Source organism: Macaca fascicularis, chromosome 11, assembly GCF_037993035.2.
Source record: "Macaca fascicularis isolate 582-1 chromosome 11, T2T-MFA8v1.1".
Taxonomy (NCBI): Eukaryota; Metazoa; Chordata; class Mammalia; order Primates; family Cercopithecidae; genus Macaca; species Macaca fascicularis.
The window spans coordinates 49979357-50006174 of record NC_088385.1 but is presented as its reverse complement, the minus strand read 5'-3'; the positions used below and the strand labels follow the sequence as shown (position 1 = coordinate 50006174).

The 26818-nt window shown below is 37.7% G+C and overlaps 1 protein-coding gene across 1 annotated transcript in view; it reads left to right on the top strand.

Moving 5' to 3' along the window:
* The window catches only part of ADAMTS20 (ADAM metallopeptidase with thrombospondin type 1 motif 20), a 208650-nt gene that overhangs the window by 156157 nt on the left and 25675 nt on the right, over nucleotides 1-26818 (top strand). The window contains exon 30 of the mRNA XM_045365086.2: nucleotides 16168-16338. Within this exon, the coding sequence (XP_045221021.2) occupies nucleotides 16168-16338 (171 nt within the window). The remainder of the gene's footprint in view (nucleotides 1-16167; nucleotides 16339-26818) is intronic.

The window sequence follows — 26818 nt, the reverse complement described above, 5'->3', positions numbered from 1 at the left end:
AGTTTAATAGTTCATCATCATCTGTTCCCGAGCCTATAATGGCCTCTCTACATACATTTTGACCATTATTTACATTCATATAGTGTGAGCTCAGAAGAACTCAGATATGCTTGTGTTGCTTAGTAGCATCTGTGACTAAGCATTATCTTTAGGGAGTAAGACTAAAACCTAACCCATGCTCACTTGTTCAGAATTATCTCAGACCAGTTTCTCTTTTTCTCTTGGCGACAATGGATATTTTGTTTCCTAAGCACCTATCTAAGCTAAATACTTCTTGCTTTGAATACTGTGATATAATTGCAAAAATACTCACCATCTCTTAAATTACTATGTTTCTCATATTATGGTTTTACTTAAAGTGGAGGTTTGCCTTACTTGATCTGGAGAGAGGTGTGGCAGGATAATGGCAAAGTAGCTTTCCCCTAAGGATGTGAAACATCCTAAACGCACTGAACATGAACGGCCAGAGATCTGTCCAGCAGTTAACTCCCAGTTCCTACATCAGGCAGGAGCCACAGGGGCATGGGAGTGGAAGGGGAGAGACTTTTTGTGTCTTGGCCACCAATATTCCTGTTGGCCCCAAAGCTTCTGTTCCTGCTGTGCAGCTGCTGTAGCTGCTGTGGCTGGTATTCATGAGAGACACTTTCTGTCTCTGAACCTCCAGCTCCACAATAGTGAATCCATCATCCGTGGTAACAAATTGGCCTTGGCTTACCACCGAATATGAAATTACATAAGATCTGCTAAAGGAATGTATTTCAGGAAATACAAATATGAATGTTTAAGAACTATAAAAAATAGATGCTTTTTTTAAAAACATAATTTGCTTTCTTCTCTTTGAATTGGTTTTCCTTGTCATAGAAATTAGTTGCATTCACCCACACAGTCCTCACATCTCTGCCAGAAACAGATTACCACTTGTGAAGTCATTGCCCTTTGATTTATTCTATAAAAAGCATCCAGACGAAGTTAACAATTGCAAGCTGTCATTGCACTACATATAATAATGTATTAAACAGAAGTGTACTTTCAGAGGTAGTTGCAAGATAATCACTGGTTGCTGCTTTATTCCAATTGTATGAATTGTCACATTGCTTTAATATAATCACACTTAAAATAATTTCATTTTATTACTATTTTACATGATGCCTCAAATGGAAAGACTCATTTGGTAAATTTTGACCACAGAGATGCTCAAATGCGTTTTGAAGGAACACTCTTCATTTGATATTTGTATATTTTTGTTTAACGAAAGGATTTAGTAATGCATTTTAATGACTGTTGCTAAACAGGAACAAACGTTGCTATGCAGGACCATTTGTCCTCTATGTTCAGATGTATATCCTTAGATGCAAATTAAATAATTGAATCATTTAAAACGTACACACTCACACGCCACCCCCACTTCCTGGAAGCAAGGGGATTTTTTCAATTTAATTTTATCTATTTGGGAATAGCAGCTTCACTTGTAAATTCAAGTTTTTAAAGCTAGTATGGTTCTAGATTCTTCATTATCTCACGTCCCATCGACTTACTTAAGTGCCATCCAAATGCACAATCTCTATTTAGGAAAAAAAAATATTCCGAATTCTTACCTCCCCTTAATCATGGCAAACCTGCTGGACCATTTACATACCTAAAGAATCTCACACAACAATATTCAGTATAGAATCAGGTTAAATCAGCCTCTTGGCTGCTTACACCTTCTTTGAGACCCATCATTTTCTTATTTTTTTTTATCTTGAAATAAATTTTTTTTTAAATTATACTTTAAGTTCTAGGGTACATGTGCATAATGTGCAAGTTTGTTACATATGTATACTTGTGCCATGTTGGTGTGCTGCATCTATCAACTCGTCAGCACCCATCAACTCGTCATTTACATCAGGTATAACTCCCAGTGCAATCCCTCCCCTCTTCCCCTTCCCCATAATAGTCCCCGGTGTGTGATGTTCCCCTTCCCGAGTCCAAGTGATCTCATTGTTCAATTCCCACCTATGAGTGAGAACATGCGGTGTTTGGTTTTCTGTTCTTGCGATAGTTTGCTGAGAATGATGAAGGATCTAGAACTAGAAGTACCATATGACCCAGCCATCCCATTACTGGGTATATACCCAAAGGATTATAAATCATGCTGCTATAAAGACACATGCACACGTATGTTCATTGCGGCACTATTCACAATAGCAAAGACTTGGAATCAACCCAAATGTCCATCAGTGACAGACTGGATTAAGAAAATGTGGCACATATACACCATGGAATACTATGCAGCCATAAAAAAGGATGAGTTTGCGTCCTTTGTAGGGACATGGATGCAGCTGAGACCCATCATTTTCTTACTTGCATTTTAAGATCAGAGCCAGGACCAAAGGTGATATAAATTCCAAAATCCCACAAATCTGCTGCCCAGTGCTCCCCACCCAAAGCCCCTAATTTGGAAAAAAAAAAAAAAAAAAAAGAAACTGTATGCTAAATGCTAGATGTTTAAGAGATTTTGTATTTCTGTAATTCCATATTGTGTAATTTCAAAAATACGTAAGTATAAATCTTTATTTCTATATTTTCAGAATTTCTGACATATATGTATATGTTTTATAATTTGAAAAATAGTAAATGTTAATTTTTTAAGTCCCTAAAGCTCCTAAGAATCTGTGATCCCTTCATTTGTAATGTCAGTGACATTTCTACTAGTGAAGGTAGACTAGAGTTCAGGGACAGGGAGGATACCTTCCTGCTTCCAGCACTGGGTAAACTTTGCTTCCTAATTTTTTCTAGCTAGTGAAATTCTGTTTTTCATTTCAATGCTGTCTGTTAATGCTCCTCCTTTATCATCTTTCTTGATATTTAAAGTGGCCTTTTCTTGGGGTAGGCTGAGGTGACGAGCACTGTAATGTAAGGCATTTATCAAACTTTTCAAGGCATAAATAGTTGAATCTCCATAACAAAAGTAAAAAAATGAGAAGAAGAAGGGAGCAGCAAGGGACACTTCCTGACACCATATAAGAGTTTTCATTCCCCACAAATGCAGGTATTAATATGTGCATTAGGCAGATGAAGAAACAGAAGCTTATGGAAAGGTTAAGAAGCTTCCATGGAATACTATGCAGCCATAAAAAAGGATGAGTTCGTGTCCTTTGTAGGGACATGGATGCAGCTGGAAACCATCATTCTCAGCAAACTATCGCAAGAACAGAAAACCAAATACCGCATGTTCTCACTCATAGGTGGGAATTGAACAATGAGATCACTTGGACATAGGAAGGGGATCATCACATACCAGGTCCTATTGTGGTGAGGGGGTAGGGGAGAGGGATAGCATTAGGAGATATACCTAATGTAAATGATGAGTAAATGGGCGCAGCACACCAACATGACACATGTATACATATGTAACAAACCTGCACGTTGTGCACATGTACCCTAGAACTTAAAGTATAATAAAAAAAAAAAAAGAAAGAAAGAAAGAAAAAAAAAAAAAGAAGCTTGTGTAGGTCACAGTACAGGAAATGTTGGGGGCAAGGATTTGAACACAGGTCTATTTGAGCTTTCTCCATTATACTAGTTATCATTATTCCATTATTATCATTATACATTAGCTCATCCTTATATTTTCTTAGCAAATTATTGCCCCCTTGGCCAAGAAGGACACATGAAGTTCACAATTTCAGGCCATCACTGCACTACATATAATAATGTAGTCAATAGAAATGTAATTTCGAAGTTGTGCTGAATTCATTGCAAGTTTTTAATGTAAAAATGTCTGTTTCATATATATTTATTTATTTATTTTACAGGTTAAAGGGTAAATAACTGAGAATACAGTTGATCACATATTAAATATGGAGTTGCTTAAATCACTAACATATTAGGTTACATTAACAGAAGGATGATGTTCAAAATGTTGGGCACTAATATATCCTGATCAGATATTTGGAGTAGTGCCTATTCTGGAATATAGATTATAAGAAAAATCTTGACAATTTTCCAGATCCCCAGAGAAAAACAGTTAAATGGTAGCACCTATACTATGTTGGTTGTCTAGTGTTCTGCTGCTAGTAGCAAGAGTCCTGATTTTATTAGTGGTTTAAACTACAAAGACGTTTCTTGTTTACATAACAAAATCAGAGAGTTGCTAGTTTTAATTTTAATTCAGCAGCTCTACAATATTAGAGTGCTGGACTGGCATTTCTGTGATTCTGTTGTTCAACTTGTAATGGTCATAAAATGGCTGCTACAGTTCCAGTCCTCATGTCTTCATACTTTCTCACATGAAAGTAGGTATATATTTGTTCTACATTTAAAAGGCAGACAGATTCTGGACAGTGCATTAAAGTTTAAAAAGTATTCTAGTTCAATATAAGAGAATATTTGCTAACATTGGAAATTTAAAAATGCCATGGCTGCTTTCACAATACAGTGAACCTACCCACAATGAAGTTATTTAAGTATGAGTAGGTTTTATGGTTACTCATTCATTATTGTTATAGAAGGATTTCATAATGAAAGAGAAATTAGGATTACTTATTCCTAGAGTCTCTTTAACCTTAAATACTATACTACTGCTAATGGTACTACTATATTATTGATTCCCTTGAAATAAACCATAGTTGCAAATAAATGACTGTAATGAAATCAAAACCTTATCCATAATAAAAAAAATTATAAACAAAGCATCAAAAGAGAAGACTTCTCTATTTTCATTTTAAATAATTATTTATTAAACAGCAGAGTGAGTCAGCTTTGAACCCGTTTTTGCAATGCACAATCTAATATTTCCTTATCTCTGCTCTACAATAGCTATAGTGGCTACAGTACCTGTGGATTTGCTAAAATTTACCTAATCCATTTCCACTCTCAAGTCTTTAAAGCACTAATGTATGCAGTGTTATATTTGTTCATAAATAGGATATTTATGAACTGTTTGGATTGAGTTATATAATATAGATGAAGCAGTGCATCCCAATCAGTTAGTTGGTGTTATAATTGCACTTATAGCTTCACAATGCCTTTACATTCATTACTTGGATTTTTTTAAAAGACAAAATTTGACATGCTTATAAATATTAGTTCTATAAAACTGTTAAGGCCAGGCGCAGTGGCTCACTCCTGTAATCCCAGCACTTTGGGAGGCTGAGGCGGGCGGATCACGAGGTCAGGAGATCGAGACCATCCTGGCTAACACGGTGAAACCTCGTCTCTACTAAAAATGCAAAAAATTAGCTGAACGTGGTGGTGGGCACCTGTAGTCCCAGCTACTTGGGAGGCTGAGACAGGAGAATGGCGTGAACCCGGGAGGTGGAGCTTGCAGTGAGCGGAGATCGAGCCACTGCACTCCAGCCTGGGCAACAAAGCGAGACTCTGTCTCAAAAAAAAAAAAAAAAAAAAAAAGTTAAAATAATGGATACATATTTAGGAGTTATAATGTACCTTGGGAAGCCATTCTAGTAAGCCACTTAAGAGTGGATGATAGTGTTTTCCCTGTATTTGCAACCATAGAAAGAAATGGCTTTGGGAAAAGGGAAAGAGTTTTGCCATGGAAATATTAAATTTTAGGTGCCTTTGACATATCTAAGTAGAAAACATATAAAAATCTTATAAATACATGAGACAGTTCTTATAAATACATGAAAATATAAATGCGGAACTCAGAATTGTGATCAAAGCTGGAGACAGCATTTAGAAATTACTCAAGTATAGAAGAAATTGCTCAGAAAGAGCTTTTTAAGAGAATCCAGTTATAAATGGAACCCTGGGATATGCTGACATTTAAAGAATATGCAGAGAAAATAGTAAAAGACCCTGAGAAGGAGCAATTCAAGAGGTAAGAGGAGACCCTCTAGAACTAAAGGAGTTTCAATTACAGAACCAGAATGATTCAACAGAAAGTGATCAATGGTGCCAAATGAGTTCGGGAGACTAACTAAGAAAAGATTTGAAAACTTTCTGTTGAATTTGGCAATTGGGGTTATTGATGACAGCAGGCTAAGGAATATTCAATTTAAGCAACGAATTCTTCTAAGTTAAAATCTAAAACCATACTGATTTACGCTATTGTACTTTTATTCCTAAAAACTGAAAAACAAGTTACTTTTTTCTTCCAAGTAGTAGTCCCTTCTTTTTCTTTTTAGAGAAGAGGTTCATATCAAAAATATAGTAGCTAGCTGTTCTCTTAGTGGATTTTTAAAAACTCATGCTAGGATCAAAGGACCAATAATCAAGTGTGGTTTATCCAATTGTAGGAAATTATATTTGCCTAATAGAACTTCTTGCTAAACTGTGTTTTATAAACTATTTTTTTCCAGGAATTCTTTTTCAGGCTTAAAGGCAGGATGTTTTTGAAATATAGTTTATGTTTCTGAAATAAGCTGTGAAAAATATTTTCAGGAGCTTTATTTTATAGGCTAGACATTTTCAGAAGAGATTCATTTGAGTTAAACTACATCCAGACATTTTAGTCTATTTAATATTGTGCCATACACAAAGTGCAGATGAAATTTGTAGATATGCATAAGATTTTATACATTTAGATATGCCTTATCTTTTACTTCGTAAGTAAAACAACAAAAATTCTCTTTGAAGTCAGTGGTTGCTGCTTATACTCACAAGAGAGAAAACTACATTTTAAAGTGTTTTCCAGTAAAAATGTTGGCACAGTTTATGAGAGGAATTTTAGTCTACTGGGTAAACTAAATTCTTAGCTTTAGTGGGCTTTTAATTTTCTTTCAGAAATAAAATAAAACTGTATTTTGCAGATATATATTTACTGTTGTGAAAAGGAAATTAGTTACTCTGGAACTCCTGCAGAAATAATGAACTTGGTGAATAACCTGATTTTTCCCCCTTATAATATTACAGTTGGGAATACTAATGGATCCCCAAACAATATTACTCATTATGACCTGCAATTCCTACTGGAATGACAAGGAATATAAACAATGAAACTCTCAAATTAAATATCATTAGACATACTCTACACTTTATTAATGTTGGCATCACAGCTCTTGTAGTCAAGCTCTGTTATTATATGGTTTTACTACTTAATTTTGGAACACCTGACATCCTAGAATTGAAAGATTGCCAAGTCCTTCTTCATCCCCAGGAGGCAACACAGTAAGAACTCAGTCTGGAGTAAAAAAGAACGGAACTTCAACTATTTTTCACTGCTGCTATGATCTGAATATTTGCCAACCCCACACCTGAAAAAAAATGCATGTGTTGAAATCCTAACCCTTGAGGTGATGGTATTAGGAGGTAGGGACTTTGGGAGTTGACTAAATCATGAGGGTAGAGCCCTCATTGTTGGAATTAGTTCTCTTATAAAAGACACTCCAGAGAGCTAGCTTGTTCCTTCACGCATGTGAGGACACAGTGAGAAGGCACCCTTTTATAAATCAGAAAGTAGGCCCTCACCAGACACTGACACCGCCAGCACCTTGATCTTGAAATTCCCAGCCTACAGAACAGCGAGAAATAAATTTCTGTTGTTTATAAGCCATGAGTTGATGGTATTTTGTTATAGCAGCCCTAATAGACTAAGATAAAAAAATTAGTACTCATAATGAGGTGTTACTATAACAAATATCTCAACTACCTCAGGTGTGTCTCCAGTGGTCCCAAGTATAGCAATGGCTGTGATGGCCAACCCTCCAGAGTGCACAGGTGATAAACTTTAGCAGTTTCCAATGGGACTATCTCCACTGACAAACAGAATAAATGAGTCATGGTTGTGTGACAACTTCCACCTAAATTTCAAAGGATAGAACTGCTTACAGACTTGGGCACATGAGCTAGGAAGAGGGCCTTTGCAAGAGCAGAGCTATGTTCATGGAAATATGGATAGTAAAGGCCATGAGGTCTCAGATGGAAATCGTAACATGTTATCATATTATTGGACAGTGGAGGAAAGTTCATCCTTGTTCTAAAGTGGCAAAAAGGAAAAAATTGTCCCCACTAAGGTGATGCCTAGTGGAGCCATGGCGTCAGAGCTGCCCCTGTGACCCCGGACCACTAGAGCCACTGGCATGCAACTTCAGTCTGGAAGGGCCATAGGCACCTAACTACAATCCATGAGAACTGTGGCAGGGGCTGAATCCAACAAAGCCATGGAGCAATGCCACCTAGAGCCCTGAGGACCCGATCCCTGCCCCAGTGTGTCCAGAAGGTGGAACATTGCATCAAAGATTATTCTCAAGACTTAAGATTTACTGTTGTTGGCTCTGCTAGGTTTTTGACTTACTCAAGTCCTATTACCCTTTTCTTCTTTTCTACTTTTCTTTTTTAAAATGAGAATGTCTATCCTATGACTTGCCTCTACCACCATTGTATTGTGTAAGCACATAACTTTCTTGATTTCACAGGCTCACAGCTGAAGAGATATTTGCCTCAGGATGAATCAATTATACCTTGAATCTCACTCATATCTGATTGAGTCGATACTGAGATGAGAGTCTGGACTTTATAGACTTTTGAACTGATGCTAGAATGAACTAAGACTTTGGTGTTATTGAGATGGAATGAATATATTTTTCATGTGAGAAGGACATGAATTTGAGGAGTGGGGCAGGGAAAGAATGGGACGATCTGAATGATTGTGTTTCCTCAAAATTTATATGATGAAGTTCTATACCCCAAGGTGATGGTATTAGGAGGTGGGGCCTTTTCTAGTCCCTTTTAAAGGACATCCCAGAAAGCTAGCTCATCCCTTCTTCCATGTGAGAACACAGTGAGAGGGTGCCCTGTAGGAACCAGAAAGTGGACTCTCACTGGATGTAGAATCTTCCAGCACCTTGATCTTGAAATTCTAGCCTCCAAAACTGTGGGAAAGAAATTTCTGGTGTGTGAGACATTCAGTTTATGGTATTTTGTTATAGCAGCCTGAACAGACTAAGACAATCACTAACTATAGGCAGCACTTCAGGCAAGGGACTTTAACTTCTCCGAGTCCCAGTGTCCTCAGCCATAGTATCCCTTTTATAGAGCTGTTGACAGGAATAAATGTATGGAAAGTGTTCTGTGACATTTCACAAATAACACAAAATTGTACACATAAGAAAAACAAGACTTGGAGAGGTTAAGACAAGGTTGTCTATGTTTACAATTTACACAGCCAGCTTTCCAAAACTCCTATCCATTGAAATATAATCATGAATCAACAAATTAGCCAAGATGGCCAAATAGGAACAGTTCCTATCTGCAGCTTCCAGTGAGACCAATGCAGAAGGCAGGTGATTTCTGCATTTCCAACTGAGGTACCCAGTTCATCTCACTGGGACTGGTTAAACAGTGGATGCAGTCCATGGAGGGTGAACAGAAGCAGGCAGGAGGGGCGTCACCTCACTTGGGAAGTACAAGGGGTCAGGGAACTCCCTCCTCTAGCCAAGGGAAGCCATGAGGGACTGTACCTTGAGGGATGGTGCTATCCGGCCCGGATACAATGCTTTTCCCCTGCTCTTTGCAACCCACAGAGCAGGAGATTCCTTCAGGTGCCTATATCACCAGGGTCCTGGGTTTCAAGCATAAAACTGGGCGGCTGTTTGGGTAGACACCGAGCTAGCTGCAGGAGATTTTTTTTTGTATGTGGCACCTGGAATGCCAGCAAGACAGAATCATTCACTCCCATGGAAAGGGGGCTGAAACCAGAGAGCCACATCATCTAGCTCAGTGGATCACACTCCCATGGAGTCCAGCAAGCTGAGATCCACTGGCTTGAAATTCTTGCTGCCAGCACAGCAGTCTGATGTCAACCTGGGATGCTGGAGCTTGGTGGGGGGAAGGGCATCAGCCATTACTGAGGCTTGAGTATGCAGTTTTTCCCTCACAGTGTAAACAAAGCCACATGGAAGTTCAAATTGGATGGAGCCCACCACAACTCATTTTTTCAAATCGGGTGGAGCCCTCCACAACTCTAGCCAAGTTGCCTCTCTAGATTCCTCCTCTCTGGGCAGGGTATCTCTGAAAGAAAGGCAGCAGCCCCATTCAGGAGCTTATAGATAAAACTCCCATCTCCCTGAGACAGAGCATCTGGGGGAAGGGGCAACTGTGGGTGCAGCTTCAGCAGACTTAAATGTTCCTGCCTGCCGGCTCTGAAGAGAGCAGTGGATCTCCCAGCACAGCATTCGAGCTCTGCTAAGAGACAGAATGCCTCCTCATGTGGGTCCCTGACCTCCATGCCTCCTGACTGGGAGACTCCTCCTGCTGGGAGGAGTCTCTCCTCATACAGGAGAGCTCCAGCTGGCATCTGATGGGTGCCCCCTGGGACAAAACTTCCAGAGGATGGAAAAGGCAGCAATCTTTGCTGTTCTGCAGCCTCTGCTGGTGATACCCAGGCAAACAGGGTCTGGCGTGGACCCCCAGCAAATTCCAGCAGACCTGCAACAGAGAGTCCCGACTGTTGGAAGGAAAATTAACAAACAAAGGAATGCCTTGAACACCAACAAAAAGGGTGTCCATGCCAAAACCCCATCCAAGGTCACCAACATCAAAGATCAAAGGTAGATAAATCCACAAAGATGAGGAAAAACCAGCACAAAAAGGCTGAAAATTCCAAAAACCAGAATGCCTCTTCTCCTGCAAAGGATCACAACTCCTCACCAGCAAGGGAGCAAAACTGGACAATGAGTTTGGCGATTTGACAGAAGTAGGCTTCAGAAGGAGGGTAATAACAAACTCCTTTGAGCTAAAGGAGCATGTTCTAACACAGTGCAAGGAAGCCAAGAACTTTGAAAATAGGTTAGAGGAATTGCTAACTAGAATAACCAGTGTAGAGAAGAATGTAAATGACCTGATGGAGCTGAAAAACACAGCATGAGAACTTCATGAAGCATACACAAGTATCAATAACTGAATCGATGAAGCAAAAGAAGATTGAAGATCAACTTAATGAAATAAAGTGTGAAGACAAGATTAGAGATAAAAGAATTAAAATGAGTGAACAAAGCCTCTGACAAATATGGGACAATGTGAAAAGACCAAAACTACGTTTGATTGGTGTACCTAAAAGTGACAGGGAGAATGGAACCAAGCTGGAAAACACTCTTCAGGGTATTATTCAGGAGAACGTCCCCAACCTAGCAAGACAGGCCAACATTCAAATTCAGGAAATATAGAGAACACCACAAAGATAGTCCTGAAGAAGAGCAACTACAAGACACATGATTGACAGATTCACCAAGGTTGAAATGGAGGAAAAAAATGTTAAGGACATCCAGAGAGAATGGTCTGGTTACCCACAAAGGGAAGCCCATCAGACTAATAGCAGATCTCTCTGCAGAAACCCTACAAGCCAGAAGAGAGTGGGGGCCGATATTCAACATTCTTAAAGAAAATAATTTTCAACCTAGAATTTCATATCCAGCCAAACTAAGCTTCATAAGCGAAGGATAACTAGAGAAGCAAGAGCAAACATATATGAAAACTAGCAGAAGACAAGAAATAACTAAGATCAGAGCAGAACCAAACAAAATAGAGACATGAAAAACCCTTCAAAAAATCAATGAATCCAGGACGTGTTTTTTGGAAAAGATTAACAAAATAGACTACTGCCAGACTAATAAAGAAGAAGAGAGAGAAGAATCAAGTAAACACAATAAAAATGATAAAGAAGATATCACCACTGATCCCACAGAAATACAAACTACCATAAAAGAATAATATAAACACCTCTATGCAAATAAATTAGAAAATCTTGAAGACACGGATAAATTCCTGGACACATACACCCTCGCAAGACTAAACCAGGAAGAAGTCAAATCCCTGAATAGACCAATAACAAATTCCAAAATTGAGGCATTAATTAATAGCCAATGAAACAGAACAGAGGCCTCAGAAATAACATCACAAAACTACAACCCTCTGATCTTTGACAAAATCTTTGACAAAAACAAGCAATGGGGAAAGGATTCCATATTTAATAAATGACATTGGGAAAACTGCATAGCCATATGCAGAAAACTGAAATTGGACCCCCTCCTTACACCTTATACACAAATTAACTCAAGATGGATTAAAGACTTAAACATAAGACCTAAAACCATAACAACTCTAAAAGAAAACCTAGGAAATACCATTCAGGACATAGGCATGGGCAAAGACTTCATGACTAAAACACCAAAAGCAATGGCAACAAAAGCCAAAATTGACAAATGGGATCTAATTAAGCTAAAGAGCTTCTGGACAGCAAAAGAAACTATCAGCAGAGTGAACAGGCAATTTACAGAACGGGAGAAAATTTTTGCAATCTATCCATGTGACAAAGAATTAATATCCAGAATCTACAAAGAACTTAAACAAATTTACAAGAAAAATACAACCCCATTAAAAAGTGGGTGAAGGATATGAACAGACCCTTTTCAAAAGAAGACATTTATGGGGCCAACAAACATGAAAAAAAGCTCATCACCACTGGTCATGAGAGAAATGCGAATCAAAACCACCGTGAGATACCGTCTCATGCCAGTTAGAATGGTGATCATTAAAAAGTCAGGAAACAATAGATACTGGAGAGGATGTGGAGAAATAGGAATACTTTTACACTGTTGGTGGGAGAGTAAATTAGTTCAACCATTGTGGAAGATGGTATGGTGATTCCTCAGATCTAGAACCAGAAATACCATTTGACCCAGCAATCCCATTTTGGGTATATATGCAGAGGATTATAAAACATTCTACTATAAAAATCATGTGCACACATACGTTTATTGCAGCACTGTTCACAATAGCAAATAATTTGAACTAACCCAAATGCAGTCAAGGATATCCTGGATCCATCAAGGATAGACTGGATAAAGAAAATGTGGCACATATATACCATGGAATACTATGCAGCTATAAAAAAAGGATGAGTTCATGTCCTTTGCAGGGACATGGATGAAGCTGGAAGCCATCATTCTCAGCAAACTAACACAGGTACAGAAAACCAAACACTGCATGTTCTCACTCATAAGTGGGAGTTGAACAATGAGAACACATGGACACAGAAAGGGGAACATCAAACACCAGGGCCTGTTGGGGTGCAGGGGGCTAGGGGAGTGAAAGCATTAGGAGAAATACCTAATGTAGATTATGGTTTGATAGGTGTAGCAAAACACCATGGCATGTGTATACCTGTGTAACAAACCTGCATGTTCTACAAATGTATCCCAAAATATAAAGTATAATAAAAAAAATCAATGAACTAGGAGCTGGGTTTTTGAAAAGATTAACAAAATAGACCACTAGCCAGACTAATAAACAAGAAAAGAGAGGAAAATCAAATAGACACAATAAAAAATGATAAAAGGGATATCATCACAGATCCCACAGAAATACTAACTACCATCAGAGGATACTATAAACACCTCTATACAAATAAACTAGAAAATCTAGAAGAAATGCACAAATTCCTGGACACATACACCCTCCCAAGACTAAACCAGGAAGAAATCAAACCCCTGAATAGACCAGTAACAGGTTCTGAAATTGAGGCAGTAATTAATAGCCTACCAACCAAAAGCACAGGACCAGATGGATTTACAGACGAATTGTACCAGAGGTACAAAGAGGAGCTGGTACCATTCGTTCTGAAACTATTCCAAACAATAGAAAAAGAGGGACTCCTCCCAAACTCATTTTATGAGGCCAGCATCATCCTGATACCAAAACCTGGCAGAAACACAACAAAAAAAGAAAATTTCAGGCCAATATCCATGATGAACATGGATGCAGAAAGCCTCAATAAAATACTGGCCAACTGAATCCAGCAGCACATCAAAAAGCTTATGCCCCACAGTCAAGTTGGCTTCATCTTTAGGATGCAAGGCTAGTTCAACATACACAAATCAATAAATGTAATCCATCACATAAACAGAACCAATGACGAAAACCACATGATTACCTCAATAGATGCAGAAAAATGCCTTTGAAAAAAGTCAACACCCATTCATGCTAAAAACTCTCAATAAACTAGGTACTGATGGAACGTATCTCAAAATAATAAGAGATATTTATGACAAACCCACAGCCCATATCATATTGAATGGGCAAAAACTGGAAGCATTCTCTTTGAAAACTGACTACCTGACTTTAAACTATACCACAAGGCTACAGTAATCAAAACAGCATGGTACTTGTACCAAAACAGATACATAGACCAATGGAACAGAATAGAGGCCTCAGAAATAACACCACACATCTACAACCATGTGATCTTTGACAACCTGACAAAAACAAGCAATGGGGAAAGGATTCCATACTTAATAAATGGTGTTGGGAAATCTGGATAGCCATATGCAGAAAACTGAAACTGGACCCTCTCATTACACCTTATACAAAAATTTGAATTAACGACTTAAACATATGACCTAAAACCATAAAAACCCTAGAAGGAAACCTAGGCAATACCATTCAGGACACAGGCATGGGCAAATACTTTATAACTAAAACACTAAAAGCAATGGAAACAAAAGCCAAAATTGACAAATGGGATCTAATTAAACTAAAGAGCTTCTGCAAAAAAACTATCATGAGAATTAACATACAACCTACAGAATGGGTGAACATTTTTGCAATCTGTGTGACAAAGGGCTAATATCCAGAATCTACAAAGAAACTAATTTGCAAGAAAAAAAACAAACTACCCCATCAAAAAGTGGGTGAATAATATGTATAGACACTTTTCAAAAGAAGACATTTATGTGGCTAACAAACATATGAAAAAAAGCTTATCATCACTGGTCATTAGAGAAATGTAAATCAAAACCACAATGAATACCATCTCATGCCAGTTAGAATGATCATGAAAAAGTCAGGAAACAACAGATGCTGGAGAGGATGTGGAGAAATAGGAATGCTTTTACACTGTTGGTGGGAGTGAAAATTAGTTCAACCATTGTGGAAGACAATGTGGCAATTCCTCGAAGATCTAGAACCAGAAATACCATTTGACCCAGCAGTCCCATTACTGGGTATATACCCAAAGGATTATAAATCATTCTTTTATAAAGACACATGCACATGTATGTTTATTACAGCACTCTTCACAATAGCAAAGACTTGAAACCAACCCAAATGTCCATCAGTGACAGACTGGATAAAGAAAATGTGGCACATATACACCATGGCATATTATGCAACCATAAAAAAACATGAGTTCATGTCCTTTGCAGGGACATGGATGAAGCTGAAAACATCATTCTCAGGAAACTAACACAGGAACAGAAAACCAAACACCGCATGTTCTCACTCATAAGTGGGAGTTGAACAACGAGAACACATGGACACATGGAGGGGAATATCACACACTGCGGCCTGTTGAGGTGGTTTGGGGGCAAGGGGAGGGATAGCATTAAGAGAAATACCTAATGAAGGTGATGGGTTGATGGGTGCAGCAAACCACCACCAGACATGTGTACCTATGTAACAAACCTGCAGGTTCTGCACATGTATCCCAGAACTTAAAGTATAAAAAAATTAGCAAGTATTTGGATTCCATAACAGGTAAAAACTATAGTAGGTACTGTAGATAAAAAGATGAATATATCACAATCTTAGAAATTATTGTCTCTTTGAGAGAGATAACGAGTATAATCTAAGAATTTAATTGGCATTTAAAAGCAATGTTGTGGAATAATTCATGATTAATTGTGATAGACATTATACTCATTTAAGTCAGAAGACAGAGTCATTGATTGGGATGCTGTCTACTATAACTTGATTCACTTGTCAGAGTTTCTGTAAAGCTGAAGTACCTTATGCCAAACAAAGAAAATATACATTTACAGAGATAATGGTAAAAATACTTATTGTATGTATTTTTATCTAATTCACGTTATAATACCAGGCTGTATTTAAAATAAACAATATGTGATGGCTCCATTGGCTATTTTTATATAATTTGGTATTTCTTAGCTAATTGTTCAAATCAACGGGACTCCTTTGTAGTGCTCTATGACCTGCGGCTCTGGAGTTCAGCAGAGGGATATATACTGCAGACTGAAAGGTGTTGGTCGGGTGGTTGAAGAAATGTGTGATCAGTCCACCCGACCTTGTTCTCAGAGGCGATGTTGGAGTCAGGACTGTGTGCACCACAAGGGGATGGAAAGAGAGAGGCTGAATGTGAATATCGACAAGTAAATTTTCAAAGACACTGCATATAAGAATGTGTTATTCATTTGGTTATTGCATTTCTAGTGTTCAACATCATGTGAGAGAAAAGATTCACATCACCGAACGGAGTGCACAGATAGCCAAATAGGACAAGTGAATGAAATAGTCTATAATTCTTCAACCATGTCTCTTACATCCAAGAATTGCAGGAACCCTCCTTGCAATTACATTGTGGTAACAGCAGACTCATCACAGGTAAGGTAAAGAAAGGAAGTTGAGAATTTTTGCTCCATGATAAAGCAGCGGGATCTACAATTTGATACAGCTGAAACTGGGTATAAAATTTGAATATGAGGGCAGATAATGGTATGCATATCAATCTAAGGAATGAGACCACTGACAGTTGGATGGTGCAAATAGAGTAATAGTGACATGTGTTAAACTCTTGTGCAAGTCTGAAGTGTCAGTAGGTGCCAACTGTGAAACCAACCACCAGGAACAGTTTGGCAAACTGGCCCTGTATACTTGTCCACTTTTGAGAAATGGCTTTATCAAGGTGTAATTGATGAACCATAAACTACATATATTCAAAATATATAGCTTAATAAGTTTGAACACATGTACACAGCCATAAAACCAGTACCATTTTCAAAATAGAGAGCATCTCCGTCACTCCCAAAAGTTTCCTTGTGCTGCTTTATAATCTCTTCCCTCACCTCCTTTTCCCCTCCCCACCCAATAAGTGACCTCACCTGTTTTCTATAGCAGTGATTTATCACTATACTTGTTTTCATTTTATAGAGTTTTATATAAGTGGATCACACAGTATATACTTTTTTATCTACTGTGATGTAAGTATTTTGAGATTTGATCAGGTTGTAGTATGTATCAATAGTTTTTTCTTTTATTGTTGAATAATATTCCACTATATGGATGTCTTTATGTTTGCTTTTCTGTTCTTTCTGATGTCTGATCCCCAACCAGTCTGTTTCTTATCTAAGCAATTGTCATCTTCATCCTTAGAGGTTTAATTTCAACTTTTTTATATCTTCCATATCTCTACTTAACATTTTGAACATATGAAACATAGTTACTATTTTTTTTTTTGCAGGTAAAATTTTCCAATTTTTTTTTTTTTCTTGAAGTTTTTTTAAATTATAATTTTAACATCCTCTTCTGGACATCTAATCCTAACATCTATGCGCATGTTTATAATTTAGTGAATTTTAGTATAATCACCTGTATGTGCAAGCATCACCATGATCTAATCCCAGACCTTTTTATCACTCCCAAAAAAATATCTGCACCCATAAGTAGTAATTCCTTATTCTCACATTTTCTCCTAGTCTCAGACAACCACTAATCTGTTTCCGTATCTATGAATTTGTCTGTTCTGCACATTTGGTATAAATGTAATCATACCATATGTGGTCTTTTGTGTCTAGCTTCTTTCACTTAGCATGATATTTTAAAACTTTATACAAATTTTACCATATATCATTGCTTCATTCCTTTTTATGATAAATAATATTCCATTGTAGGAATATACTATATTTTGTCTATTTATTTGTCAGTTGATGGACATTTGGATTGATTTCAATTTTGACGTTTGAATAATGCTGTTAGAAACATTTGCATACAAGTTTTTGTGTGGACATATGTTTTCAATTTTCTTGGGCATATGCCTAGGAATAGAATAGTTGGGTATTGTAATTCTATTTAGTTTTTTGAGGAACTGCTAAACTGTTTTCCACAGTGGGCACACCATTTTTCTTTCCTATCGCAATGTATAAAGGTTCCTATTTCTCTCTCCATATCATCATCAGTCATCATCAGCACTTGTTATAATCCATCTTTTTTTGTTTAACATAACCATCCTAGTATGTATGAAATGGTATCTATTTTATGTTTAAGTTGCATTTATCTAATGACTAATGATGTTGAGTATCTTTTTGTATATATGTTAGTTATTTGTGTATCTTTAGATAAATGTCTATTCAAATCTCCTGCCCCCTTTTTTTTTTTTTTGAAATGCTCTCTTGTTCTGTTGCCCAAGCTGGAGTGCAGTGATATAATTACAGCTCACTGAAGTTTTGACCTCCTGAGCTCAAGCAATCCTCCCACCTAAACTTCCTGAGTAGCTGGGACTACAGCCATGTGTCACCATTTCTGGCTTCTTTTTTTTTTTTTTTTTTTTTTTTTTTAGAAATGGGGTCTCCCTGTGTTGCCCAAGCTGGTTTCTTACTCCTGGGCTCAAGGGATCATCCCTTCTGGGCCTACAAAAGTGCTCAAACTACAGCATAAGCCACCATACCTGGCTGCTCATTTTTTCACTGGGTGAGTTGTAAATTATTTATATATTCTGGGTACCAACTTTTATCAGTTAGATGGTTTGCAAATATTTTCTCCAATTCTGTGGGTTATCTTTTCTCTTTCTTAATAGTATGCTTTGATGAAGTGAAATTTTGTTTTTTGTTTTAGTTCTTTGTGCCTTAAGTATCATATCTAAGAAACTTTTGCCTACTTCATGGTCACAAAGATTTATATCTATGTTTTCTTCTTAGACTTTTATAATTGTAACTCAGACAATTAGGAGTTTGATACATTTTGAGTTAATTTTTGTATGTGATGTGAGGTAGGGGTCTAACTTCGTCCTTCTGCATGAAAAAATTATTCTTTCTCCCATTGAATTAGCTTGGCATCCTTGTCAAAAATCAATTGACAATTGACCATAAATATATTGGTTTATTTCTGAACTCTCAATTCTATTTTCTTGATCTATATGCCTATCAATATATTATTACAATATCAATATTATATTGATAGTAATCAAGTAGTCTTGATTACTATAATTTTATAGTAAGTTTTGAAGTCAGGAAGTATGAGTGAACCAACTGTTTTCCTTCCTCCTTAAGATTACTGGGCTATTCTGAGTCTCTTACATTTCCATATGAATTTTAGGACCAGTTTGTCAAGTTCTATGTAAGAGCCAGCTGAGATTTTGTTAGAGGTTGCAACGACTCTTGATTAATTTGGTAAATATTATTATCTTAATAATATTGTCTTCTTATCTCTGAATGTGGGATGAATTTCCATTAATTAATTTAGGTTTTGACTTATTTCAAGTATATTATATAGCATACAAATCTTGCACTTCTTTTGTTTAATTTATTCCTGAGTATTTTGTATTATTCTGTAAATGGAATTGTTCTATTAGTTTCATTTTCTGATTATTCATTGCTAGTGTATAGAAATAGAATTGTTTTTTGTGTATTAAAAATTTTGGCGGGGGGGGTTTAATTATTTAGTGTGTGGATTAAATGGGATTTTCTACTTACAATGTCATCTTATCTACAAATATAGTTTTACTTCTTGCTTTAAAGCTGGATGCCTTTTGTTCCTTTTCCCTGTCTAATTTCCCTGTCTAGAAATTCCAGAATAATGTTAAATAGAAGTGGTAAAAACAGACATTCCAGTCTTGTTCCTGCTGTTTGTAGGAAAACTTTTAGTTTTCCTAATTCAGTATGCTAACTATGGATTTTCTGTAGATTCTCTTTATCAGATTGAAGAAGTACCCTTCTAGTCCTAGTTTGCTTCGTGTGTATATTATGAAAGTGTGTTAGATTTTGTCAAATGTTTTGTCTGCGTCTACTGAAATTATCATACTTTTTGTTCATTCTTCTATTAGTATGGTGTATTACATAGATTGACTTTCATATGTTACAATAACCTTGCATTCCTGGGATAAATCTTACTTCGTCATGGTGTATAGTCCTTTTTATGTGTTGCTGGAATTGTTTTGATAGTGTTTTGTTGAAGAACTTTACATCTATATTCTTAAGAAATGTTGGTCTATAGTTTTATTTTTTTGTGATGTCTGTCTGGTTTTGGGAAATACTGGCTTCATAGGATGAGTTAGGCAGTGCTCCTTTTTCTTCTATCTTGTGGAAGAGTTTTGGCAGGCTTGGTGCTAATTCTTTAAGCATTTGGTCCTGGGCTTTTCTTATGTGAAGCGTTTTGGTTACACATTTAATCTCTTTACTTGTGATAAATCTATTTAGCGTCTCCTTCCTCCCCAGGGTTTGTTGTTGCTGCTGTTTGTTGTCGTTTGTTTCTTTAGTGACTTTTCTGAGCTAACTGTAAAGTCTGTATTATTTGTCATACATGGCCACTGAAGTCTCTGCTCACTTAGTTTAGTTGTCAGCTATGACTGAACAGTAATTTCCTTAATCTCTGGAACCAATAATTTTGGTTCCCTAGACTTTGCCAAAGTTCTGTGTTTCGGGGAGTTGGGAGTAGGGTGTGGCCTTCAACACTCATCAGGTAGATGACAACAGTTCCTTAATCCTAACTTTCTGTTTGTGTAGAGCCTTGAAGTCAGCTGGAGGAGAGGCTGCAGGCCCTCCTCAGATGCTTCCTGAGCTTGCAGACAGACCTGGACATGTGTACAATCTGATGCACGTTCACAGCCATCTAGATCTCATTAATACAATGGAGCTTTTCAAAGCTCTGATGAACATCTTATTCCCTAGTTTTTCCTTTTAAGCTTTTTTGGCTAGCCTGTTGTTGCTCCAACTGTTTTTCGGCATCCTGGAAACTGCAAAGTTAAACACTGGTTTTTCATTGAGCACAACAAATGTCCCTAGATTTTTAGAACTGAGCAAGTCAGGTCAAACAAAGAGATTCTTGCAAGTGGGGTCTTCCAGAAAATCACTAAACAGTTCAAATCATGACAATTCTCTAGGAATGTGGCTTTGAATGATGCCCAAACCTGTTCTGCTCCCCTCCAGTGGCTGCCAGAATTCTGGTTTCACCATAATTACAGGGCTGTTGATTTTAAAGGTTTCCATGGAGCTAGAAAGAAGAGGATGGACATAGAGGAAGTTAAACCATCACAGAACTTGTTCTTCTTACCAAGAGTAAGCCATGTTTATTGAATAAATGCCTTCTGGATTGCTGCAAGTCTTTGGTCAGTTTCCAGAGTTCTGATAAAACTGATCCGGCAAATTTTGCCCATTTTCTCACTGCTGTTATAGAAGAGAGAATTTTTAGATGTCCTTATTCTTCCATTTTCACAGATGTCACCCCTCTAGGGATGTTTTGATACACGGGTTGTTTTCTTCATTATGAGTCTTATTTTCCAGGTTCTTTGCATGCCAATTAATTTTCTGTTGCATGTCAGCCATGAATTTTACCTTTTTGGTGACTATTTTTTATTCCTATACATATATTTTGAGTTTTGTTCTGGGTTGCATTTATTTTGTTGGAGAGCAGTTTGACCCTCTCTTGCCTTGCACTTAAGATTTGTTAGGCAGACCAGTATATTGTTTAATCTAGGGTTAACTGTTCCTCTCTACTGTGGCAAGACTCTTTTGAGTACTTTACCAATTTCCTCATGTATTTAAGTTTTCCAGTCTAGCTGGAGGGAACAGGCACTATATTTGGTTCTGTGTGATCATTAGAAAAAGTAACTTCTAAGCCTTTTGGTTGGTTAATTGCCTCACTTTGGTTGGTGTCCTCACAGGTATGTACACACTACCGGTCAGAACTCTGCTGTCTTCCTTTCATTGTGCCAAGACCTGGAAAGTTTTTCTTTTTGTTTTAATTATTATTATACTTTAAGTTCTAGGGTACGTGTGCATAACGTGCAGGTTTGTTACATATGTATACTTGTGCCATGTTGCTGTGCTGCACCCATCAACTCGTCAGCACCATCAACTTGTCATTTATATCAGGTATAACTCCCAATGCAATCCTTCCCCCCCACATGATAGGCCCCGGTGTGTGATGTTCCCCTTCCCGAGCCCAATTGATCTCATTGTTCAGTTCCCACCTATGAGTGAGAACATGCGGTCTTCGGTTTTCTGTTCTTGTGATAGTTTGCTAAGAATGATGGTTTCCAGCTGCATCCATGTCCCTACAAAGGACACAAACTCATCCTTTTTTATGGCTGCATAGTATTCCACAGTGTATGTGTGCCACATTTTCTTAATCCAGTCTGTCACTGATGGACATTTGGGTTGATTCCAAGTCTTTGCTATTGTGAATAGTGCCGCAATAAACATACGTGCGCATGTGTCTTTATAGCAGCATGATTTATAATCCTTTGGGTATATACCCAGTAATGGGATGGCTGGGTCATATGGTACATCTAGTTCTAGATCCTTGAGGAATCGCCATACTGTTTTCCATAATGGTTGAACTAGCTTACAATCCCACCAACAGTGTAAAAGTGTTTCTATTTCTCCACATCCTCTCCAGCACCTGTTGTTTCCTGACTTTTTAATGATCGCCATACTAACTGGTGTGAGATGGTATCTCATTGTGGTTTTGATTTGCATTTCTCTGATGGCCCGTGATGATGAGCATGTTTTCATGTGTCTGTTGGCTGTATGAATGTCTTCTTTTGAAAAATGTCTGTTCATATCCTTTGCCCACTTTTTGATGGGGTTGTTTGTTTTTTTCTTGTAAATTTGTTTGAGTTCTTTGTAGGTCCTGGATATTAGCCCTTTGTCAGATGAGTAGATTGCAAAAATGTTCTCCCATTCTGTAGGTTGCCTGTTCACTCTGATGGTAGTTTCTTTTCCTGTGCAGAATCTCTTCAGTTTAATTAGATCCCATTTGTCAATTTTCGCTTTTGCTGCCGTTGCTTTTGGTGTTTTAGACATGAAGTCTTTGCCCATGCCTATGTCCTGAATGGTACTACCTAGGTTTCCTCTAGGGTTTTTATGGTATTAGGTCTAACATTTAAGTCTCTAATCCATCTTGAATTAATTTTCATATAATGAGTAAGGAAAGGATCCAGTTTCAGCTTTCCACTTATGGCTAGCCAATTTTCCCAGCACCATTTATTAAATAGGGAATCCTTTCCCCATTTCTTGTTTCTCTCAGGTTTGTCAAAGATCAGATAGCTGTAGATGTGTGGTATTATTTCTGAGGACTCTGTTCTGTTCCATTGGTCTATATCTCTGTTTTGGTACCAGTACCATGCTGTTTTGGTTACTGTAGCCTTGTAGTATAGTTTGAAGTTAGGTAGCGTGATGCCTCCAGCTTTGTTCTTTAGACTTAGGATTGTCTTGGAGATGCGGGCTCTTTTTTGGTTCCATATGAACTTTAAAGCAGTTTTTTCCAATTCTGTGAAGAAACTCATTGGTAGCTTGATGGGGATGGCATTGAATCTATAAATAACCTTGAACAGTATGGCCATTTTCACGATATTGATTCTTCCTATCCATGAGCATGGTATGTTCTTCCATTTGTTTGTGTCCTCTTTTATTTCACTGAGCAGAGGTTTGTGGTTCTCCTTGAAGAGGTCCTTTACAACCCTTGTCAGTTGGATTCCTAGGTATTTTACTCTCTTTGAAGCAATTGTGAATGGAAGTTCATTCATGATTTGGCTCTCTGTTTGTCTGTTACTGGTGTATAAGAATGCTTGTGATTTTTGCACATTAATTTTGTATCCTGAGACTTTGCTGAAGTTGCTTGTCAGCTTAAGGAGATTTTGGGCTGAGACAATGGGGTTTTCTAAATATACAATCATGTCATCTGCAAAGAGGGACAATTTGACTTCTTCTTTTCCTAACTGAATCCCATTGATTTCTTTCTCTTGCCTGATTGCCCTAGCCAGAACTTCCAACACTATGTTGAATAGGAGTGGTGAGAGGGGGCATCCCTGTCTTGTGCCAGTTTTCAAAGGGAATTTTTCCAGTTTTTGCCCATTCAGTATGATATTGGCTGTGGGTTTCTCATAAATAGCTCTTATTATTTTGAGGTAAGTTCCATCAATACCGAATTTATTGAGCATTTTTAGCATGAAGGGCTGTTGAATTTTGTCAAAGACCTTTTCTGCATCTATTGAGATAATCATGTGGTTCTTGTCTTTGGTTCTGTTTATATGCTGGATTATGTTTATTGATTTGCGAATGTTGAACCAGCCTTGCATCCCAGGGATGAAGCCCACTTGATCATGGTGGATAAGCTTTTTGATGTGCTGCTGAATCCGGTTTGCCAGTATTTTATTGAGGATTTCTGCATCGATGTTCATCAGGGATATTGGTCTAAAATTCTCTTTTTTTGTTGTGTCTCTGCCAGGCTTTGGTATCAGGATGATACTGGCCTCATAAAATGAGTTAGGGAGGATTCCCTCTTTTTCTATTGATTGGAATAGTTTCAGAAGGAATGGTACCAGCTCCTCCTTGTACCTCTGGTAGAATTCAGCTGTGAATCCATCTGGTCCTGGACTTTTTTTGGTTGGTAGGCTATTAATTATTGCCTCAATTTCAGAGCCTGCTATTGGTCTATTCAGGGATTCAACTTCTTCCTGGTTTAGTCTTGGGAGAGTGTAAGTGTCCAGGAAATTATCCATTTCTTCTAGATTTTCTAGTTTATTTGCGTAGAGGTGTTTATAGTATTCTCTGTTGGTAGTTTGTATTTCTGTGGGGTTGGTGGTGATATCCCCTTTATCATTTTTTATTGCGTCTATTTGATTCTTCTCTCTTTTCTTCTTTATTAGTCTTGCTAGCGGTCTGTCAATTTTGTTGATCTTTTCAAAAAACCAACTCCTGGATTCATTGATTTTTTGGAGGGTTTTTTGTGTGTCTATCTCCTTCAGTTCTGCTCTGATCTTAGTTATTTCTTGCCTTCTGCTAGCTTTTGAATGTGTTTGCTCTTGCTTCTCTAGTTCTTTTAATTGTGATGTTAGAGTGTCAATTTTAGATCTTTCCTGCTTTCTCTTGTGGGCATTTAGTGCTATAAATTTCCCTCTACACACTGCTTTAAATGTGTCCCAGAGATTCTGGTATGTTGTATCTTTGTTCTCATTGGTTTCAAAGAACATCTTTATTTCTGCCTTCATTTCGCTATGTACCCAGTAGTCATTCAGGAGCAGATTATTCAGTTTCCATGTAGTTGAGCGGTTTTGATTGAGTTTCTTAGTCCTGAGTTCTAGTTTGATTGCACTGTGGTCTGAGAGACAGTTTGTTATAATTTCTGTTCTTGTACATTTGCTGAGGAGTGCTTTACTTCCAATTATGTGGTCAATTTTGGAATAAGTGTGATGTAGTGCTGAGAAGAATGTATATTCTGTTGATTTGGGGTGGAGAGTTCTATAGATGTCTATTAGGTCTGCTTGCTGCAGAGATGAGTTCAATTCCTGTATATCCTTGTTAACTTTCTGTCTCGTTGATCTGTCTAATGTTGACAGTGGAGTGTTGAAGTCTCCCATAATTAATGTATGGTAGTCTAAGTCTCTTTGTAAGTCTCTAAGGACTTGCTTTATGAATCTGGGTGCTCCTGTATTGGGTGCATATATATTTAGGATAGTTAGCTCTTCCTGTTGAATTCCTTTACCATTATGTAATGGCCTTCTTTGTCTCTTTTGATCTTTGATGGTTTAAAGTCTGTTTTATCAGAGACTAGTATTACAACCCCTGCTTTTTTTTGTTCTCCATTTGCTTGGTAAATCTTCCTCCATCCCTTTATTTTGAACCTATGTATGTCTCTGCGTGTGAGATGGGTCTCCTGAATACAGCAGACTGATGGGTCTTGACTCTTTATCCAGTTTGCCAGTCTGTGTCTTTTAATTGGAGCATTTAGTCCATTTACATTTAAGGTTAATATCGTTATGTGTGAACTTGATCCTGCCATTATGATATTAACTAGTTATTTTGCTCATTAGTTGATGCAGTTTCTTCCTAGCCTCGATGGTGTTTACATTTTGGCATGTTTTTGCAATGGCTGGCACTGGTTGTTCCTTTCCATGTTTAGTGCTTCCTTCAGGGTCTCTTGTAAGGCAGGCCTAGTGGTGACAAAATCTCTAAGCATTTGCTTATCTGTAAAGGATTTTATTTCTCCTTCACTTATGAAACTTAGTTTGGCTGGATATGAAATTCTGGGTTGAAAATTCTTTTCTTTAAGAATGTTGAATATTGGCCTCCACTCTCTTCTGGCTTGTAGAGTTTCTGCCGAGAGATCTGCTGTTAGTCTGAGGGTTTCCCTTTGTGGGTAACCCGACCTTTCTCTCTGGCTGCCCTTAAGATCTTTCCCTTCATTTCAACTTTGGTGAATCTGGCAATTATGTGTCTTGGAGTTGCTCTTCTCAAGGAGTATCTTTGTGGCATTCTCTGTATTTCCTGGATTTGAATGTTGGCCTGCCCTACTAGTTTGGGGAAGTTCTCCTGGATGATATCGTGAAGAGTGTTTTCCAACTTGGTTCCGTTTTCCCCCTCACTTTCAGGCACCCCAATCAGACGTAGATTTGGTCTTTTTACATAATCCCATACTTCTTGCAGGCTTTGTTCTTTTCCTTCTTTTTTCTTTTGGTTTCTCTTCTTGCTTCATTTCATTCATTTGATCCTCAATCGCTGATACTCTTTCTTCCAGTTGATCGAGTCGGTTACTGAAGCTTGTGCATTTGTCACGTATTTCTCGTGTCATGGTTTTCATCTCTTTCATTTCGTTTATGACCTTCTCTGCATTAATTACTCTAGCCACCAATTCTTCCACTTTTTTTTCAAGATTTTTAGTTTCTTTGCGCTGGGTACGTAATTCCTCCTTTAGCTCTGAGAAGTTTGATGGACTGAAGCCTTCTTCTCTCATCTCGTCAAAGTCATTCTCCATCCAGCTTTGATCTGTTGCTGGCGATGAGCTGTGCTCCTTTGCCGGGGGAGATGCGCTCTTATTTTTTGAATTTCCAGCTTTTCTGCCCTGCTTTTTCCCCATCTTTGTGATTTCATCT